A 21,904-nucleotide genomic window follows, 5' to 3' on the forward strand; every position below is an offset into this window, starting at 1 on the left:
TCTCTGGAACATTCCATGCTACAGTGTGAGCCACCCCTCAGTGCGTGCTTCATTGCATTTGGTGGGATAATTCTTGTTGGAGGTTTTGCCCTAGGAATTGCACGGCATCCCTACCTGTTCCCAGCGCAAGTTAGTGGCTGCCCCCCCTTGTGGTGATGATTGAAAGAAAAAAGATTCCGTATATTTCCAAATGCCCCCGACATCTCTCCAATGATTCGTGGCTAGAGAAATCACTCAGTGCTTAAAAAAAATGAACTAGGATGAAAAAAATTCCAGAGTGCTCTACAAGTTGTCAGGTATTTTTTTAAAAAAAACTTTCAGTTATTTATACATGTATGTATGTGTTTACCAGGTTGCTGGTTATTAAAATGTATTTCTTACTGTGTGTTGCTCTCAAAAAGTTTCAAAAAACGTTGTGGGCTGACAGGGGCATTTTGGTCATTGTACATCGTGGATGTTCTTTTCCTGTGTTTGAAAGATTGAAAGACAGACGTCTTTGGAAGGGTAGGGAGGAGGGCTGGGTTAAAATACCACATGTTTGGGTAAAAAGGTCCTTCTGTGAGCTCAGCACAGGCAGGACTGATAGTCATGGTTACGGTAAAGGTGGCCCCTGTTTGTCGAGGGCCCTTCGGGTGTGGCATTCGCGTCCTCTGTGTCTGTACGTGGGTGTGAAGACCAGAGAGAGAAAAGTCAACCCATCCTTTGAATAAGATGCCTAAGAAGTTTCCCAGATCCCCTGGAGCCCATGGTTGGCTCAAGTATTGTTCTGAGTGGTGGGCGTCCTCAGGAAGGTCAGAGCCTCTTGGTCGGGGGCAGGGGTGGGGGGTCCACCCCGGCTCCCCCTCCTGCTCCCGCCCAGCCTCGCGCTCTTGCCTAGCCTTCCTGGGGGACTCTGCGTGGGCTCAGCTCCTCTGAGCTGCGGCCTGCTCCTTGTCAAGTGCGGGCAGCGCCCTCCACACCAAAACCCACAGGCGCCGAGCCCCCCACGAGCCTGCTTGTGGCAGGAGCCTCGCCATTGGAGTCCGGTCTTCACGGCAGGCACGCGGGAAGGTGTGGAGGGCTTGCCAGGGGTCTGCACTGCACGCCCAGCTCGGAAATCTCATCGCATTCCCCTCTGGTTTCGTCTGGGAAGCAGGCCGCCGCCCGGGAAGCGTGGCGTAGAGGGCCTTCCGTCGACGAGAGAAGTTCATAGCAGGGCACAGTGATCCGATTAAAAAAAGGAATTCAAAAGATGACAAACAAAGCAATAAGCATGCCTTCTCGGGCTGCACAGAGCCTCCCTGTGATGACCCCTGACGCTCCGGGGTGGGCCGCGAGCAGGACCGCCGCGGTGGTGGAGGCACGAAGTGGCTGTGGACAGCCAGGACAGACTCCAGGGTCTGGGACCAGAGGATCCAAAACCATCCTGGGTCTGCCTCAGGGTAGCCAGCTTCTATGTGATTAAATCAAAAGAATCTTTAAAAGATCACATTTTGACTTAGAAGTTTCTCCAGAATCTCCTGCAGTCGACCACATTTTGCACAGACTGTCTCGGTGCCCAGTGGTCAGTGGGGTTTATTTTACAAAAGAGGGTAACAGAGTTCAGGAGGATCCACGTGTGCGCCGCACACACAGAACCCACCCGCTCGCTTCCCCCTCTGTGGGTGTGCGTGTCTGCGTGCTCGAGTGTTATGTGTGTGTGTGTGCGCGCACACGCATGCAGGCATGTACACACAGGTGCTGTGTCTGTAGGTGTGCACGCATGTGCATTGCTGGGCACACACATTGCATACTCACGTTCACACATGTACCCATGTATACGCATACATGTATCTACGTGATGGGTGTCCTATGTGTACACACGTATGCTGTGTATGCATATATATCTATATGTATTCACATGCCAAGCATGTGTATGTGATACATGTGTATAGGCATGCATGTGTGTATGTTTGCTGTGTGTATACTCCTGTGTATGCATGTGCCATTTTCGATTTCTTTTTTTTTTTTTTGGCCACGCTGGGCGGCATGTGAGATCTTAGTTCCCCGACCAGGGATCGAACCCGTGCCCCTGCAGTGGAAGCGTGGAGTCTTAACCACTGGACCGCCAGGGAAGTCCCTGTCGATTTCTGAAATGGAGGCAGAGAGCGTCTTTTGGGGGGTTGTTGAAGACACAACTACAGCAGACACAACTACAACACCTTAATGTGGATCTGTGGAGAGGAAAGGAAGCTCCCCTGCCCGCCAGAAAGTCTGTTTCCCCCCTGGCTTGCCCGCCCATCCGTCCTTCTTGACAAAGATACATTGTTGAACCTCTTTGCCCAGCAACGCCTCTTAACGTGCCGTAACAGAAATCGTTCTTTGTTACTACATTGTCTCTGCAGCGTGAGGATTAATGTTTATGTAATATTTCCAGTTATGGATTTGCTCACTCGCATATTCTTTTTAGGTGCTGGGGTTACCGCATCCCTCCGCCCGTTTATGGGACCGCCCCGGGTTGGTGGACTTTGTTTCCCTCCTGCTGTGACTGATGATGGCGCGGTCACCCCTTCCCGCCTGGTGTCTCTGTCTTCGGACACCTCCTTAATGGGGATTCACAGGGGTGGAGTGAGCGAAGCCAGGAGCCTGACCATTTTTGTAGTTCTTGATCTGTAGGGTCGCATCGCTTTCCAAAGTGCTTGCCTGGATGATGAACTGCCTCTCACAGGATGTCTCCTCATTGTAGTTTTGGACACTGATCTGGCCAAAGGCTCCTGGCAGCTCTGCTGGAGCCCCAGCCCCATGCTGCCCTCCCAGGGTGGCCTTACCCACTCAGGGCTCCACGCACCCTCCCTCCATGGTCTCCTGTGTGCTTGAGTCAGCACCCGAGCAAGACAGAAGCCCGCCGACCTCCAAGTCAGAATGGGTTCGGGCTGCAGACACTTCGGCCCTGGCCCCTGCCACCACCTGGTGCCAGCCACCGGCTACCATCGTCCCTTGCTGGGGGCTCTTTGTCACGCTGCAGCCACCTCTCCCTCCCCCCAGTCTCTCTGTCACACGGCAGCCAGAGGGAACCTACATTTCAAGTCTCATCACGGCACTCCTTTGCTCAAGACCTCTGGCCATTTTTGTTTCTCTCTGAGTCACAAGTCAAGTCCTTACATTGGCCTGCCACTTCCCACCTCATAGCCCCCGGCTGTCCCCCTCCACCCCTGCCCCGGGCATGACCTGCAGTGGCCCCTCCCCACCTATGGCCTTGGTGTCCCTTAGGCTTCTGCACCGATGTCCCCTTCTCAGTCTGCTGTATAAAATATCAAATAGCCCTTGATAAAGGAGCATCCTGCCCCCATATGTCCCTGGCATGGTTTTCTGTCTTATTCACTTTTTTTAAAAAAAATTTATTTATTTATTTATTTATTTATTTATTTATTTATTTATTTATTTATCTCTGGCTGTGTTGGGTCTTCGTTTCTGTGCGAGGGCTTTCTCCAGTTGCGGCGAGCGGGGGCCACTCTTCATCGCGGTGCACGGGCCTCTCACCGTTGTGGCCTCTCCCATTGCGGAACACAAGCTCCAGACACGCAGGCTCAGTAATTGTGGCTCACGGGCCCAGTCGCTCCACGGCATGTGGGATCTTCCCAGACCAGGGCTCGAACCCGTGTCCCCTGCATTGGCAGGCAGATTCTCAACCACTGCGCCACCAGGGAAGCCCCTGTCTTTTTCACTTTGCTTAATTTTTCCCCAGAGCATTTGGCATATGTCACATGCTGTCTTTCTGTTTCCTGCCTGGCTCCCTCCTGGAATGTAGGCTCTGTGAGGACAGGGACCTTTTTTTGTTTATGCTCTATTGCTGGCATCTAGCGCCAGCACATGGACACATGGCCAGGGTCTTGAGGGGAATGTGCACATGGGGAGGACCCAGCGGCACCCAGGCTTGGGCCCTGGGTTTGTCTGTCTGCTGGGTGACAGGGGGCCCTGTTTGTCTGTCAAGAAAGAGAAGTGGGGGACTGCACAGAGACGCCTCCTTCGGGGGCCAGGTGCTTCAGGGGGTGCTCCTGGTGTTCACCTGGAGGCCCCTTTGCGAAGTAAGTTCATACTCCCGGGCTGGGAATGAACCTGGAGGGTGATCTCAGTCACCCCAGATGCAGCTCTCCTTTGCAGTGGCAAGATGCCTTGGGAGCGGGGAAAGACCGGTGGGAATGATCAAAACTTTGAAACTTGGATTCTTTTGTACCTCTCTTAATTTATCGTGGGTATTTCCATGTCAATGAATATGGATCTGATTGCTGTTCTTTCTGATGGTGTACTGTTATAGATTCCTCTGCGTGTTAGTGCCATCAGTTGCCTCAGGCAATTTGTTGGATATTAAAACTGCGTCCAGTTTTTCCTGTTGTGCATACTTTTGTGATGAAGGGCCTTCCAACTAAATCGATCTACTTGTGTGCTCATTGACTTAGAACGCGTTCCTGGACGTGGAATCGCCCACCGTGTGCTTGTTTCACACGAAGAAACGGAGATTCTGTTTGCATGCGCCGCGCTGGTTGAGTCGCTGCCTAAGCCTGTCTTGTGCTTCTCCTGCTTTGGGACAGGACCCCTGTGGTCTGGCTGCCGCCGACTTGCTCTACGTGCTTCACTTTGCAAAGGGCAGTGAGCCGAGCTGCCCTGCGGGCGCTGCTGGGCAGGAGCCCGGGCGGCGTCCCTGATCCCATTTCCGGCCTCCGTTGCCCATTCATGCAGCAAACAGGTGCGGGCCTTCCCATGGTGACGCGTGACATGCTTGGAGAGCCGCGGGCGGCGGGCGCGGGACGCTGTACGCACTTAATGGGCTGGGGGCCAGCGGACGTCACCCACGTCACCTTGAGAGGACCCCGCAGGGAGACGCGTGTGGGCATTTGGGATGAAGGGCCTCCGGGTGGAAGGCAGGAGGGGAGACAGGAGACCAGGCACGGGGTGGGCACCCCCTGCCGGGAGGAGCCAGACGCAGCAACTGGGCTCTGAGAGGTGGGGAGCCCTGAAGGGGTCAGTGAGGGGCCTGCCGAGGGCCATCAGGAGCACCATTCATTCATTCATTCATTCATTCATCGCTCAGCTGGCGCTTAGCGCTGTTCCAGGCACGGGGAACCCTGTGCCAGCCAGGCACACGGGTCCCTGCTCTCTTGGATGGACAGGCAGTAAGCCTATCCACAATGCCCCCAGGACAGAAAGTTACGTAGCCATAAGGACACCGAAGGAAAACAAGGCAGCGTAAGGGGGAGCGAGTATGGGCCGAGGTGGGAGGGCTGTCTCCGCAGGGTGTCGTGCAAGGCCTCTCCGAGAGGGTAACGTTTTGGCAGAAATTTGAAGAAGAGAAGAGTAAGCCACACGAGTTGCAGGTGGTGGGAACGGCGTGTACAAATGTCCTGAGGCAGCAGCTAGCCCAGCAGGTGGGAAAAGAGCAGGGGAGTTGAACAGGTCCAAGGTGGGCAGGGGTTGGCACAAATGGTCTATGGGCCCAGGGTCAGAAGTTTGGGGTTTTTTTGGTTAAAGGTGTCCTCGTGGAAGCTTGGGAGCGTTCTGTGCTGGAGCTTTGTCAAGTCCTGCTTCCTATTTAAGGCAGGGCCTGTGGACGCAGAGAGCCAGTCAGCTTTGCTGATGGGGGGACTGGGGTGGTGGGGATGGAGACCAGGGCAAGGTCTTTTGGGGATTTGTTTTGTAGGGCTTGCTGACACGTTGGTTGCATGGTCCTTGTGCGGAGAAAACCCAGAGTTCTGGCTTGGAGGGCTGAGGTTAATGATGCTGAGGGGACGGCCCGGTGGGGGTGTGGAGCCAGCGATACCCGGGACGCAGCAGGTCAGGAGGGAAGGGCTGGAGGGGAAGTGGGGTGCCATCAGCGATGATAGGGTGGGCTGGAGGGGACAGCTGCGGGGGGGGGGGGTGCGTGCACAGAGGAGAGTCCAGGACATGTAGAGGTGCCCGGAACAAGAGGTCTCCAAGGGAGATGAGGGCAGGACCCAAGAGGGAGAAGGTGCCCAGGACATGGGGGCATGGAAACCAGGAGGGGGAAGCGTGGCGGGCGGGAAGCAGCCAGGTGAGCTGGGAGCTGGGGCAGGTGAGGGGCAGCGTCTATGGCTGGGTGTCATGAGCTAGGTGAGGACTGGTGGGCAGTTGGGGTGGATGGGGAGGGAAGTCTGGCTGTCGACCCTGGGCATGGCCCCTGGGTACTGGGCATGGACTCCAGCCAACCCTTGAAGGAGTTTCCCTGGAAGGGGATTGGCAAATGGGCCGAGATGGGGGCAGAGGTTGGGGGCCCCAGGAGGGCCGTCGTCTTTAAAGATGGGTGTCAGGCAGCCTCTTGTGTCTGCTGGGGAGTCAACACAGGGAGGAAAAAGCTGGTGAGGCTTGACTGCGGGGGAGCGAGAGTCAAGGCTGCTCTGAGGGCCTCACGGTGCGGGCACCTGCCGTCGTCCAGGTTTACATCCTGCGAGCTGGGCAAAGGGTCAGGACGTTCTTCTGCATTTGGTTTGCCGGTAGCGCCAGGCTCCGCGTGTTGGTGTGCGTGGGGCAACAAAGCACCCGTGGGAGCCAATGTGGAGGGCGGTGGACGGCAGCACCCACTCAGGGAGGTTTCCCGGAGGCCACGCTGAGCGCTGCTTGCAGGCAGCGACCTTGGCTTGTGTCCCTGACCTTGGCCTTCCCAAGCTCATGCACAGTGGGTGCACAGTGGACCTGGCCAGCCGATTGAACAGAAGGTGGCCCCTGAGACCCCATGCTCGTAATAGAGGAGATCGGAGGGCTAGCGAGCAGAGCCCTGCACCCACGCTTACAGGGGCTCACCCGCACCCATCCCACCCGAGACTGCAGCAAAAGCACGCCAGACATCTAAGATCTGAAGCTGCAGTCCCCCAGCGAGTGCTGATGACTTCTGAAGGTCCCGGCCCTACACAGACCCCTCGTCGTCTCCGCCAAACTGGATCTTTCTCCCTTAATTCCCAGCCCAGCTTCGGTGGTTGTGACCCCCTCGGAATCAGCCGCCATTCTTCCTGCTGCACCACCAGGGTCCTGGCTGAAACACCCTTCCCCTCTCTGCTGGCCTGTTTCGCGGGAGGTCTGCCCCCTCCCATCCCCACCCTCTGCCCCCTCCTACCCCTTTGCTTGTCAACTTCTGACTCCTCATTTTCTCCAGAGTCAAGTCTGACCTTGAGCCTGGCACCCAGTGCCCCGACCCTCGCCTTTTCATCACCGGGACCACCTTCTTCTAGCGGGCTTTATCAACTCTCCGTCCCTCCCCCGCAGTGAACTGTGGGGAATGAATGGCAGGGTGGGTGCGTGGGTGCTGTGAATCACTGTCAGTCAGTTACTCACAAATCAAAGGGCAGCAGATATGAGGCCACAGGTTCCAAGGCCCAGCCCAGGTGTGACCACAGGGTGTGGCCTCCAGTGACCATTGCCTTAAAACCTGGCGTCTGTCTTTATTGATTTACAGTCATTCATTCCGCCAGGAATGTGTGTCCCGCACAGCCTGGGTCCCAGGAGGGCATGTGTAGTTTACTGTGAGTGGGTGCAACAGGGACTAGGGACGCCCAGAGAAAGCTGGCCATGGGACAGGGCCCAGGCAGTGTCGCTTCTCTGTCTGACCTGGACAGACAGTGTCTGCTGCTATTTTAGACACCAGATGAGAAGCCCCAGTGGTCAGGTGGGGCTGGAACTGGAATAACTTAAAAAAAGAAAAATAAAGGAGAATTAAGAGGAGTGTCAGTACTGTGCTATGGATATATTTTTTAACTTATAAACTTTAACTTTTTAAAATTATAAGTTGTAAAAGTTGCAATAACCTTAAGCTTTAAAGATTATAAATGCAACCTGACTGACGTTTCAGAAAATTTGGGAGCTGACATGGAAATCACCAGCTAACCCACCCCCTGGCCCATCGTGGGCTGTTGGAGACTGGCTGATACTGGACTGATGATGTTCTTGGGACTGGGAACCAGCAGGAGACGGAGGCACTGGTCAGGCGAGCGGCTGAGGGCTCTGCCCCTCGTGTGGGTGCTGATTCCTGCTCTCTGGGCTCGGTTGGAGATTTTGCTGTTTCTTTTTTCTGAGTTGCAGCAAGCAACGTTATTTACTGGAAACGTGCTCTTCACATGCCGGAGCATTTTGGGGCATGATGTGGGTGGAGTAGAGATTACTTCAAGTCAAGGGCATCACACTAGGCTGGGGAACTTGCTTTGCCAGAATTCAAATCAGAGGATTTAATTATCAGCTCTCTTTGAGAGCACGTTGATTGGGCCAGGTGTGTTCCCAGCTTCATTATGGCCTTACCGAGTTTGAGGGTGACCCAGCTACTGGAGAGTCACCCTAAAGTCCTGGCTTCCCCAGAGCGAGATGGGACCCAGCCCTGCCTGCCTCACACCCGCCCGGGAATACAAACACCGGTTCACAGTGACAATAATAAACAGAAACAAGGTCTGCTTTTTTTAAACTTCAGGAATAGTCAAAACTTGTTCATATTGATGGAAACAGCCCAACTTTCTCAGAAACTGTGATGTTATCTTCCCACTGTCTATTTGGGGCCTCTCAACTTAGTCCCCCAAACTCTTCTGGCTGTGTAGGGACCCCTCTTAGCAGGGGAAGAAGGAATATTTAGTGGGCATCGTACCAAAGCCCCTCCGGGCATCATCTGGAGTGAACCTCACAAGAACTGTTTCAGGTCGGTAGTGAGTTTATGATTCTCGTTAGCAGATGAAGACATGGAGGCCCAGAGTGATGACTAATAAACTCGCAGACACACAGCAAGGAGTAGAACGGGTCCAGGGTGCCCCGAGGTGCTCTCTGCGGCCGTTTCTCCAGCCCACCTCGGTCCAGCCCATCTCGGAGGAGGCAGCACAGGGCTTTTATGGGCAGAGTCCCTCCCCAGAGTTCCAGATGTGGTCTAGCCAGGTTTGGTCAAAGCCAGGGAATACTGGGGCATTTTTGGCCCGCAGGAGAACTATGGAGGAAGGAAAAGGCTGGGGTTCATCCAGAGATGAGGCTTGGTGACTCAGAGGGCGCTCTGTCAGTGTCTCCTTTCCAACCATTCTCTCCTCGTAGGAGCCAGCTGCCTGGCACACCGGGGGAGGACGGGCTGGGGCCATGCAAACAGGAGGGCTGCCCAGCTGCTGTGTTCTAGCAGAAGGACAGGCCAGGGGTGGCTCCTCCATCCTCACACCCCGCCTGGGGACATGGCTTGGGTTTGGGACCACCCGTGGGAGGCCGGCTCCGCTGTGGAGCACTGCTCACTAGGCTGAACTTCCCAAAGCCTCTGCTGGTCGCCAACAGATGGGGAGGACACCCCCGCAGAACCGGCGTTTCTGGAGAGCGTGGGAGGTGGGGACTGTCCGTTGCACTGCTGGCATCGTGCAGCCCGTCACAAGACCTGACCATGATCTAGATTTTCCTCTGTTAGGGAAAACCCACTCTGAAGCATTTCAGTTTGATTGTACCGGCACACCTCAGAGATATTGCGGGTTTGGTTCCAGACCGTGGCCATAAAGTGAATATCACGATAAAGTGAGTCACACGAAGTTTTTGGTTTCCCAGTGAGTATAAAAGTTAACGTTTACAGTATACTCTTGTCTATGAAGTGTGCAGTAGCATTATGTCTAAAAAAACAACGTACATACCTTAATTAAAAATACTTTATTACTAAAAAACGCTAACCATCACGTACGACGCAGGGTTGCCATGAACCTTCAATTTGTAAAAAATGCAGTAGCTTTGAAGTACAATCAAAACAAGCTCTGCCTACACTGGGGAGGGATTTAAAAGGCCAGATGAGCCATGTCTCTTCTCTTTGGACTTGCACGTTCTCTCTCCACTTTCGGTGTTCTGTGCTGAAAGCAGCAGAATACGTCTTATAATAGTGGGTCTCAAGGTTTTGCTTAGGAACTAGTTCTGGGGGGTCTCTTTGCACTTGGGGTCACGTGACGGTGCAGAGACGCTTGGTGGCGCGTGAGCCGTAAGCTCTGGTCGTCCTCAACCCTCATCTCCCCGCAGTGCTAAACAAGGGCCACCTACCAGCTTTCCACTGGCCCGTTTCCCGAGGTTAACTAGGGTAGGACGGGGCCCCCGCTAGGTCCCCGGGCGCTGTCAGGAGCCGCAGAGGTCTGAGAATGGACACGAGGACGGGGGGCTGGGGGCTCGGGGTGTTCAGCTCTGCGACCCCGGGCAGGTCTCTGGGTGTGAGATTCTAGTGTAAGAGACCAGCATCGCTCGCGGAGGGCAGAGGGCCCTCCAGGCTTATAGTTCCCTCCCGGTGGGGTCATCTCGGTGTGCAGAGAGAAAACTCGACTTCATGCACTAATCTGATATTTATTACTTCAACCCCCTGCCCCTTCCTGCAGATGTTTTCCCCCAGAGCAGGGGGAGCCTGTCGGTGCTGAGGCGGGAGGATGGGAGGATGCGCTCGGTGCCTGCGAGGGCAGAGGCAGGAACGTGGTGCGTGGGGTTCGCTTTCTTCTCTTGGGTTTGAGCAGGAGGCCTTGGTGTCCGCTCGGGCAGGAGCGCACACAGCCAGGGCCCCGTGGCTTGCTGGTGTCTCCACAGACCCTGCCCTTATCCTCACTGCCGCACCCTTGTCTCCCTCCGCAGGGCAGGTGAGGCAGCTAGGACGCTTCTCCCGCCCCGCCAGGAAGCAGCCCTGTCTCCCTCGCCCCTTCCTTCTCTCTAGGGATGACAAGGAGACAGAGGAGGAATGGCCAGGACAGGGGGACATAAACGCCCGGGGCGGGGGGTGGGGGAGGCGCCAGCCTTTTCGTCTATCCCTTTCTTTTGCTCTTCTCTGCCTGTTCTTTAATGAAACAGTTGTTGTTTTTGAGCAGGGAAGGGGGGAAAAGCGCATACTGGAGGCTGATTTGTGTAGAGGAAGCACGTTTTCTGTGCTTTTTGAAGGCGAGGGAAGGAAACGCGTGAAAGGGGAGAGTGGAGGAGAAATGAGAAGCAGTTCTCACTTTCTTAGCATTGGCCCAAAGCGGTACACTGAGGAGGTCACCCTGTCCTGAAAGGGAGCCACGAGACGTGCCCGTGAAGAGCCGCCCTTGACGCGCCCAAGGATCCGGGTCCCTGGATGGTGCGCCCACCCCGTGGGGCCGCCATTGTTGCCCCCACAGGACTCCCCTTGAGGGGAGGGGGTTGTGAGCTCAGGATGGGAGTCGCCTTGAACTCCGTAGCCAACTAAGACATTGTGGTGAAATTGGCAGGACTAGGTGACCTCCCTTGAGGTCAGGGGACTCATGGTACAGGTTCACTGAGGTGGATTTACTATGACTTTGGTGAGAAACAGTGGTGTGGAGGACAAAGCCTGGAGTGGGAACACAGCCCTACAGTCCTGTGTCCTCTAGGAGGAGGTCATTCCTGCTGCTGGACCGTCGCCGCCGATCAAGCGCCAAACATGCGGCACCTTTAATCTGACTCTAGCCCCAGGGATGTCCCCGGGTTAGGTGATGTGCCTCTGCTCGCTGGCTCTGCAGTCTTCTGCCCCCTCACCCCACACCCCTGGATCCCCTGGGGACTTGGTTTCCCCTGTGTCCTGTGCCCCGCCCTGCCCTCCCTCATCGTCTGAGGAACAGGCCCTACTGCCGTCAGTGAGATGGACTCACGGGGCTCCTGGGTGTCGTCAGGAGGTACTGAAATGTGACCAGTGCCCCTCGAGGCCCACTGCGTCCTGTTGCCCTCCCGGGTGTGGGATGGAGCAGGAGCTGGCTGAGCGGGGAAGGGAGGAGGAGGACGGTCTTGAGAGAGGATTTGCCCAAGGGCTGTGCTTGAGCAGGGCCCACGTGCGAGGCCAGCCTCTAGAGATGCTCCCTGCGCCTCCAGTGGCCAGCATGACTGGTGCCCCTGCCTTCCGACAAGGAGAGAAGGCCAAGCATGGAGGTTTCTGCAGATGAGAGCTGGCGACAGCTTACCGGTATCAGAAGCTCCTTAAACTCAAGCAAGAGGGCTTCCCTGGTGGTGCAGTGGTTAAGAATCCGCCTGCCAATGCAGGGGACACGGGTCCCATCCCAGGTGTGGGAAGATCCCACATGCCATGGAGCAACTAAGCCCATGCGCCACAACTACTGAACCTGCGCTCTTAGAGCCCGTGAGCCACAACTACTAAGCACACACGTCATAGCTACTGAAGCCCGCGTGCCTAGAGCCCGTGCTCCGCAACAAGAGAAGCCACAAAAATGAGAAGCCCGTGCACCGCAACGAAGAGTAGCCCCTGCTCGCTGCAGCTTGAGAAAGCCCGGGCACAGCAACGAAGACCCAACACAGCCAGAAATAAAAACAAACAAATAAATACATTTATTAAAAAAAAAAAAAAAAAAAGAATTGCATTTAAAAAAAACTCAAGCAAGAGCCTTTTTTGTTACCAGAGACAAAGTGCTTTTGAAGGTGCTTTAGGTGGCTCTTGGAAACCCCTTGGCACTCGGAGTCACAGAGCCATGGATGGGTGTGACTGGCCCGTGGTGGATCTTCTGTGTGATGGGGATGGAGGGGTGAAGACAGGAGTCATTTGCTCGGAGTGTTTGGTGACCCCCCACTGCAGACTCTGGGGCTGGGAATGAGGGTGCATCTAGCCAGCAGACGGACCCTCCATGCTCAGCTCCCAGGGACCCCAGATTTTGGCCCCTGTGTCCCTCGCTCGGATCTGGCGATACCTGGTCAAGATCAGGGTCAGGCTGTGCCTCTGTGCAGTAGAGCCGTGCTCTCATGGTGGGTGTGTCCCATCGAAGGCCACGGTCACTCAGGCCGGCATGGCCAGCCGGCTCTGTCGCAGACTTGCTGTTTTCCCTTTTATAACAAATAAGGGACAATACTTTGAGGCTATGTGAATCTTCTCCAAAGAGTGACAGGGGCAGAATGGTGGATCATGGCTCTGCTCTGTGAGTTCCCATGATGAGTGGAGGCTAAAAACCTCTACGACCTCTGTACCCCGCCCCCTCCACCTGTCTCCTGCGCCCTCCCCCGCCCTCATCCCTCCAGGTCAGGAGGTGCCTTGAGACCACGCAGGCAGCTACGTCTCATCAGACCCACGGTGTGTTCATTTAGCTATTTATTTCCATCGGTAGGACTCATGGACTCATGAATTCCTATTTAATTGAATGGGTTATAATCAATATTATCACTATTTATTTTGATGTTCAAGTTGTCGCAGGTTTGGCCAGGGGCAATCTCTGCAAGCCCACTCCAGTGCCCTGGTGGTGCAGCTCTGTCATTCTGGGAGCATTCCTTTACCCTCTGGCAAAAACAAACAAACAAAAAAAACATTGCAGGTTCATATGTAGTATCCCTGGCTCAGATCTGAAATCAGCCATGTCTCCAAGGAGCCCTGATTTCTTTCACTGGGAAACAGTACTTTAAAACCGGGACGTGGGTGCTGGATGTAACCACTACTGCTGGGGGCGGCTTCAGGCCGCCCACCACGGACAGAGCTGGGGAGTGTATATATGCATGTGTGTATATGGGTGCATGCTTGTACATGGGTGTGTGTGCATGTGTGTGTGCACATTTGCATCAGTTTTGATTTCTGTCAGTCTCTGTGTCTCTACATTGAAACCATGAGTTACACCAGCATCCGATTCCAGTCCCCCGACACAGCAATCACTGTAATTTTCTTCCTTTCCGTGTTAGTAAACCCCTTCACCGCCAGGTGGTCCCCAGGACACAGTATGTTCATGTGGTTCCTTCCCGCTCACCGCTAGAGATTCCTGCTGCCCTCGGGGTCAGGCCCTGGCTTGCTCGGAGGGTCCCCTTCCTCTCCACTCCTCCCGGGACCAAGCTCACCACCCCCATGCCCGCCCTTAGGATGTGGCCTCTGCCTGCCAGCCTGCGGTCCACGCCCCGAACGCACACTGTGCTTCAGTTCACGCAAACACCCTGCCTTATGCACAGTGCTTGGTCCCCCGGCTCTTTTCCTGTCTCTTTTCCTGTCCACTCCTCCTCCAGGTCTCAGCCCACCTGTCGCCTGTTTTCCCCAGAGTCCCGTGAGGGGCTCAGTGCCCCCTCATAACGCCACATGCAGATGTTTCTGCCATCAGGTGAAGGGGAGTCGTTCGTCACTGGAGTCCCCGCGATGCCAGGCACACAAGGCTGCCCATCAGCATTCCGGGATGGCTGGGTGGGTGTGTGAGCGAGGGGGCGTGGGGCAGCGGCCTCCCTCCGCTCAGTCGGACGAGAACCCTGGGGTCCTGGATGGGCCAGCCTCGCATCCCGTGTTGGGGTCGGTCTCACCGCAGGGCTTCTGTCCCCAGTCCAGTCTGGGTTCCCAGCCCGGGTTGCTGATGCAGCCCCGAGGCCTGGTGTTGGAGCTTTGCCCTCACAGTCTGGACCCGGGCCCCCTGAAGTCCGTCCTGTGCAGGAAGAACCTCCTTTGTTGCTGGGGACTCGGTGCAGGCGGAAGTCAGAGGCAGGCGGTCCGGCCCGCGAGAAGCAGGGACGACTGCCGTCTTACCAGGGGCAGGCCAGACTGGCAGCACAGCTGGAGTAGCTGGCCCCATACCTGCCCTGGTTTCTGGGTTCCCCTGGGGTCCCTAGGCTGAGCTGGCCTCAAACCCTCACACTTCAGCTTGCCTCTGAGGGATGCAGGGCAGGAGGAGCCTGGGGGTGAGCGGGGCCGGGTGGTGCAGGAGGGTGGAGGGAGAGGGCGCTAGAGAGGGGGCCAGCTGGCAAAGCGGGGAGTCCCGGCAGGGGTCCCAGTTTTGTATTTGGGGAGGTTCTCTTGGGCTGTGGTGGTCTGGGCTGTAGCCAGACGACTGTCTGTGATCCCTGGTTCTCACTTCGTTGTCATCATCTGTGAGGTGTGATCACATGCATGTGATTTATTATTAGTAATAAAGTGTGGGAATCTTCTGAACGATGTATCTTTTAATCAAGTGAGAGGAGATTCAGGTGTCCCCTGTGAAAACACCCGTTTGTCTTCCAATCTGGCAGCCACGGGCCTAGGAGCACTGGTGCTCAGGACCATCATTTCCAGGGGCCCCATGGAGTGTGGAGCCCGGTCCTTGAGTTCAAGGAGCTTTATCATTTTGGGAGTTACCTGTTCTTTGCTGGGATTCAGGTTCCTTCTGCTGGTTCCATGGGTGAGACTGGGGATAGATCCAGCTGACCTCTGGAAGAAGTGTTTGCATCGTGGGCCCCCAGACAGCAGAATAATGTGCTTCTGGCTCAGCTTGCAGACACAGCTCTGGGCTCCATCTTGTGTTAGGTGCTGGGGACTCAGATGAATCTGATACAGATGTGTGTTCGTAGGGATCCTGCAGTCACATGGGGGTGAGGGATATGTATGAAGAAATAGCACTGAGAGATGTTTGCAAAAACTAAAGTTTAACTACTCTATAGGAAAAGTGAATAATGATGAATGAATCTAGAAAATGAATTAATGAACAAACAAACGAATGACTATAGAGACAGATGAATAATAATCTTATTTGAGGGATGGAGGGAAATGAGGATGAATGGGGGGTTGCCAGGCAAGGAATCAGAAGACAGAATGGTGTGTTCCTGTTTTGTTTTGTGTTTGTGTGTGTGTGTGTGTGTGTGTGTGTGTGTGTGGTTGAAAGCTGAAGAGCAGCTTTGCTATTCCACCCCAGAAATGGAAAGATGGGTATTCAGTGCCAGAACCTGAGAGGTTAATGCTGGCCTTTGAATTGATGGCTGGAATTCGCACATGTGTTAACCATAAAGGCCCAGGTCTAGCCCACCCAGACTGCTCTCCGAAGCTAAGACATTTGGAGTTGCAAGCGGAGTTGAAGATCTCAAGGGTTACACCAACACAGGTCGTTAGTATTGCACCCTGGGCTGGGCATGGAGGCAGGCCAAGTCACTAGGGCACACAGTTCTGCTATGGGCACACGGTGAGCCAGCAGGTCTGAGGCCATACAGCTCCCTAGGCCACGTGCTACTATGCATGGGCCTCCTCTACAGGACCCCACGGAAGGGAGGACGTGGCCTCAGCCGAACATGTCCACTATCAAGGCAGCCTTCCCCAGGAGTGGGTTGCCAGAGCTTTCCGTGGTGGAAAGCTTAGATCCACTGCTCCACGACCCCAGCCCAAGGCAGTTCAGTCCCGTGGGGTCTGACAGGCATTGAAACAGGGCCGTTCTGTCTGTGGATCCTGCCCACCCACCCCTCTGGGCTGTCCTTCCGGCTAAGTGACCCTTCCACTTTCCAGGTGTCTGACTTCCTCTTCATGTGACACCTGGTCTCCACCGTCCCAGTCACCTTCATCTCCTTGAAAAAAATTAACAACAGGTTTTTAATTTCCTTCTAAAATCACAGACCCAGAGAGGAAAATGGGTTGTGATTTGCTGGGAGCTGGATGGCACTCTGGATGGTAAGGAGAGGGAGGGGTGTGGTGGATCCCAGACCGCAGGTGTGGAAGGCCCCATAATCATTTGCTTAGAGCTTGCTGGAACCTCTACCTGGTTTTCATCCCTCTTTGGCAAGGCTGCTGCTGCTTGTTTTTCTTAGCTGAAGAAGCAAATTGGAACGAAGGCCTTTCTGCATTAGAGTTTTCCTTCTTTCCACTACAAAGCCACTGTTTGCTAGCAGTGTAGATTATCAGTGATACTGACCATTACAGATGCAGGTTTACTGGACAGTATACAAGATTTAAAATCCCCGAAGCCACAGAGCCTGCGGGTTTTGATTTTAAGCCCCTGGGTCTGCATTCTTGGAGAGGTCTGAAATCCTAGTCAAGCTGTACTCCAGCCAGAGGCGGGGGTAATCCAGTGGGAGGGCGGAGGGCGACGGAGGGCAATGGAAGGTTTGCCCCCCAGCCCTGCCCTAGGAGGCGTTTCTTCTCCATTTTTCCTGGGTTTGGCTGAGAAGCCTTTTGCCTTCTCTCTGGAGCTGCGGTCTGGGGTGGGGGAGGGAGGGCTAATTCGTGTCAGATGGAGGGGCGCCGGGGGACCGTGCGCTCACTCTTCTGGCTTTTGTTCCCGGCATCTGACTTCTGACGGCAGAGTGGACTTGGAGTTGGCGGCCGCTTCTTTCCGGGGCTCGGGGGGTCGAGCTTTTCCTGACTCCCAGACGCAGGGGCTCAGGAGGCATACTTGCCTGGCACCGCCGCCGGAGCGGGGTCCGCGCCTGCCTCGGCCTTCCTCGCCCGGCCCGGTTCTCCGCGGGGGCCAGGGCGGCCATGCGGCTGCGCGCCCTGACACCCGGGCCGCCTGGAGGGTGCGCGCGCGGGGCGCGGGTGCGCCGGCACCGGCGCCAGGTGAGTGGGAGCCCCGAGACGGGGGAGGGGCGCTGGAGCAAGGGTCGGGGTGCTGGGAGCGGGGACGCGGGCGCGCCGGGAGCTGGGACGGGGTGGGGCCACTTTTGGGTTGGTGTGCGCGTGTGCTTGTGTGTGCCCGCGTACCCCAGTCTGAGTGCCGGTGTGCAAGTGTGTACGGGTGCCCGTGCACTCTTGTTTGCGCGTGCACGTTCGTTGACGCCTGTGCCCTTGTCTCTGCGCGTGCTCATGTGTCCGCGAGTGCGCGTGTGTCCTTGTTTGTGCGCGCGTGTGCCCGTGTATGCGCGTGTTACTTGCGCAGGAAAGGAAGAGAGAGGGAGAGCAGGGCTTTGCCTGGTGGGAGGCCGGCGGCGCCCTGGTGAGCCCACATGGAGTGGGGGACACAGTTCTGGCGTAATTTTCTAATCCAACTCCCTCTTGAACACACTTCCTCGGACTCCTTTCCTGGAATGGAAGTAGGACATTGGCAGTTTCGCGGACTCGCTTCGTAGCCTGTGTTTCTTGCAAAGGAAGAGGGTGCTTAGCTCTATGGGTATGTGAGGGTGCACTGGCATTGTTGCAGACGTGTAAGTTAACCAGAGCCATGTAACGATTCTTGGTCCTGGGACGGTCCTCCACGGCGTTTGAGAATTAAACAGAGCAGATGCCGGGAGGCGTCTCCGTACTAGGTTCAGCAGTCCTTTCTCTGAGTCTAATAATTAGGCATTTATTGCATTCGTCTTCCCGGAAATTTATGTAAGGTTCTGAGGAGTGAGAATTTGTCAAAATGTCAGCTACTTCACATCACTTTGAGTTGTGCTGCATTCTATTTTTAGTTTAACAAACACTATTGCTGGGAAGCTTAGGGACAGTGTGTGGTATGCAGAGGGTGTCCCTGCACCCTGGGTCCCGTGGCTGCTGGTGGGTGGAAACATCTCTGGGCAGGACCACCCCAGAGGTTTGGGGTCCACTCTGCCTATGCAGGAAATTTTTGTGGCGTTTAACTTCAGAGTCAAGTTGCTTGGTGTTTTTGCTCAGTATCTGCCCCCCTAGAATGCTACTGAAAGTTTCCAGGTATGAAAACCCACACCTAAATCCTCTTTCCTGAAAGGAAAATATAGCTTGGATTGTGCTGATTTAGCCTTTGTGCGGGTAACTGTTGCTTCCGGAACATTAGCCCAGAGAACCTAGCAGAGAGGTCTGTGAGGTTTTGCATTTTCGCAGAGCAGAGCAGAATGTTACCCTTCTGCACTGCTGTGGAGCACTTATTCGCTCAATTTTGCAGAGATTTTTCTTTCTAAAAAGAGACCTCACAATCAAGACCAGCACTAATTACCCTGAACCCCTCAGGGAGTCCTTGTGGAACCCGCAGCCTTGCTCTCTACCCTTCCAACTGCCTGCTCCTAACAATTAAATGCAATTTAGATTCCTGAACTGAGCCTGCTAAATGCTTCAGCATTTTGGCCTCCCCCGACCCCCGTCCCCGTCTCCCCCCTCCCCCCTCCCCCCTCCCCGTCTCCCCCCCTCTCCCCCTCCCCCCTGCACTCATTGGCCCCGCCTCTTTGGGAGAAATGAAAGCACAGTATCAGGTGAAAACAAAGGCGGTCTAATCCTGTCTAGGCTCACTTCACAATGGAGATGTTATGTACAGATGAAGCGTGAGCAGATGTTATTACACTATCTGAAATGAATTCCTCCGCCATCCAGCCATTGAAATGGCTTCAGCCTCCCTACAGCACCTCTGCTGTTTCCTTCCTCCAGGCTTCTAGCTGTCGCCCAGCCCGCAAGAAAAATCACAGGAACACAGTGCCTCTTTCTCCCTGGTTATAATAAAGGTATTTGCAAGGAATAAAAGGTCACAGTATACCCCACTGGCCCACAGAATACGGCCAGTTCATTCAGTCAACAAATATTAATTGAGGGTCCATGGTTCACTGTCTGCCAGGCACTGTGCGGGGGCCTCGGAAGACAAATGGATAAGCGCCTGGTGTCCTGCCTCTAGGAAATTACACAGGAGAGAAGGCGTGTAAACAAATAACTGAAATATGAGGGAGGGGGGAAGTATGTGCCAACTGGCGGGGTTACGATAGAGGGCTGTGTTTGTCAGCTCCTTGAATGCCTACTCCTGTCTGAGCATGAGACTGGGGTGGAGACTGGGTCTGAGCCCATATCCCTTATCTGTTGGCTGTGTGGTCTTGATCTTGCATCCTAGTGCCCCGTTTGTTGAACAGTGGTTACAGCACAGAAGGGCCCTGCCAATGTCATGAACTTCATGGTAGCAGCACCTTCGTCCCTCTTTTATAGGCATGGAGTACAAGAGCCCTGCTATCAAAAAGTATACAGTCTCTTGAAAAAACCAGAAACAAACATCTGAACAAGTACGTAATAATAGTGCCTTACATATATGAGGAATAGCTTCTTATAGTACGGTCCATTATGTAGTGGTGGTTCTCAGTCCCAGCTACAAAGCAGAATCACTGGAGGAGATCTGAAAAAATCTGTAGTCTGGTCCCACCTCCAGATCATCTGTTTTAATTGGTCTGGGGTGGAGCTTAGGCACAGCTGTTTTAAAAACTCTGCCCAAGTGATTCCCATAGACTGCCAGTGTTCATAACTGGTACCTGCCATAGCATTTGACTATTTACAGTAGCTTGGTTAATAGGTAGGAGGGGGCGGGTATCCTTTCCCTTGAAGAGAGGTATGACTTGCCCCGGGTCATAGAGCTTGTACTGCAGGTGGCAGAACCGGTGAGAAGACTTCTGCTTGGTGCAGGACACTTGGCCTCATTTGACAGGCTTGACAAGATCAACACCAGGGGATATATGATTGAGTGATGAGACTGATGTAGGATTGCTGAGGAACTTGAAGTGGTCAGGAAGGACTTGGGGGAGGGTGGGACTAGAAATGGTCACAATAGAAAACTATAAGTTACCAGCATTCTAGATAACTTGAATAGCAGGGGAAAGTTTGGGGATGGGCAAAGCATGCTTTAAAGTTGGAATGGCATGTCGGAAAGAGTTCTCTGCCAATTCCAGTCCATTAGTAGTTGCACATGGGGTTCTCCGTGTCAGCCATTGGTCAAGGAATACGGAGTTGTGGTCTGTGTGCTGCGTATTTGCTTTTCCTTTTATCAGTCTCAGAGGAGCATTTGCTTTGTTGAAAATTAGGATTCAAGGTGTTCATTCAGTACCTCATATTTATTAGTTATGTAGAATCCCAAGAACATACTTTCTTTGAAACTCTTTAGTTTAATGTTTTTATACTAAAGACACATTTTCAAAATATAGTAGAAAACATCACATTGTACACTTAAATATGTGCAGTCTTCAAAGTTGTTTTGGGAGTTTTAAGTGCTTTGCATTTAAATATGAATTTTAGAATCAGTTTGTACATTATAAAAAAAAAACCTTCTGGGATTTTGATTGAGATTTTGTTGAATCTATAGATTCTATGGGAAGGATTGTGTCTTCATTACATTGAGTCTTCTGACCCATGAACATGGTATATCTCTCCATCTATTTATATCTTCTTTAATTTCTTTCCACAGTGTTTCGTAGTTTTTAGTTTATAGGTCTTTTGCAATTTTGTTAGGTTTAGCCCTAAGTATTTCATATTTTTGATACTAATATACATGGTAATATTGTTTGAATTTCAATTTCTGGATGTTTATTGCTGGTATGTAGAAATACAATCAGCTTGTACATTCATTGATCTTGTATCCTTCATCTTTGCTAAACTCACTTGGTAGTTCTGGAGCTTTTTCATAGATTTCATCAGCTTTTTCTCCGTAAACAATGATGTCATCAGTGATTAAAGACAGTTTTTACTTTCTCCTTCCCAAACTGGATACCTCTTATTTACTTTTCTTGCCTGATTGCACTGATTAGAACTTCTAGGACAAGGTTGAATAGAAATATTGATTGCAGAAAACCTTGCCTTGTTTCAGATCTTAAAGGGAAAGCATTTAGTCTTTCATCATTAAGTATGATGCTTGCTGTAGGTTTCACATAGACAATTTTATGAAGTTGAGGAAGTCCCTTGTTATTCCTATTTGACTTTTTTACCAGGAAATGGATGTTAGATTTTATAAGAGGTTTTTTTTTGTTGTTGTTGTTGTGTTTTGTTTTGTTTTAGTTAATTGATTGATATTTGAATGTAGAACCAACCAAACTTGCATTCTTGGGAGAAACCCAGTTTGCTATGATGTATTAACTTATGCACTATTTAGAAGTGTGTTATTTAGTTTCCAAATACTTGGGGAATTTTACTGGGATCTTTCTGTTTCTGATTCCTAATTTAATCCCATTGTGGTCAGAGAACATATTCAAGTATGACTTGAATACTTTTAAATTTATTTAGACTTGTTTTATGTCCCAGAATATGGTCTTCCTCGCTAAATATTCCATATGCATTTGAAAAGAATGTGTATTCTGCTGCTGTTAGGTCAAATGTTCCATAAATGGCAATTAGGTCAAGTTTTTGATAATATTGTTCAAAGCTTATGTATCCTTGCTTATTTTCTGCAATAATTACCAATTATTATTATTGATAAAAATAATTATTAATTATTGAGAAAGAGTATATTTGTTTGCTAGGGCTGCCATAATAAAATAACACAGGCTGGGTGGCTTAAACAACAGAAATTTATCTTCTTACAGTTCAGGAGGCTGGAAGTCCCAGATCAAGGTATTGACAGGTTTGGTTTTTCCTAAGGCCTCTTTCCTTAGTTTGTAG

The 21,904-nt window shown here is 52.9% G+C and overlaps 1 protein-coding gene across 4 annotated transcripts in view; it reads left to right on the forward strand.

Annotated features, from left to right (window-relative positions):
- The window catches only part of TNS3 (tensin 3), a 235,248-nt gene that overhangs the window by 22,917 nt on the left and 190,427 nt on the right, over nucleotides 1–21,904 (forward strand). For 2 of the 4 annotated variants that reach the window (XM_068550256.1, XM_068550258.1), the window contains exon 1: nucleotides 16,883–17,173. The exons of the other annotated variants lie outside the window; for them this stretch is intronic. In XM_068550256.1, coding sequence (XP_068406357.1) covers nucleotides 17,096–17,173 — 78 coding nt within the window. In that variant the 5' untranslated portion in view covers nucleotides 16,883–17,095. Of the gene's footprint in view, nucleotides 1–16,882; nucleotides 17,174–21,904 lie in introns of those variants that run through there. 4 annotated transcript variants of the gene reach the window in all.

Source organism: Eschrichtius robustus, chromosome 8 (assembly GCF_028021215.1).
Source record: "Eschrichtius robustus isolate mEscRob2 chromosome 8, mEscRob2.pri, whole genome shotgun sequence".
Classification (NCBI taxonomy): Eukaryota; Metazoa; Chordata; class Mammalia; order Artiodactyla; family Eschrichtiidae; genus Eschrichtius; species Eschrichtius robustus.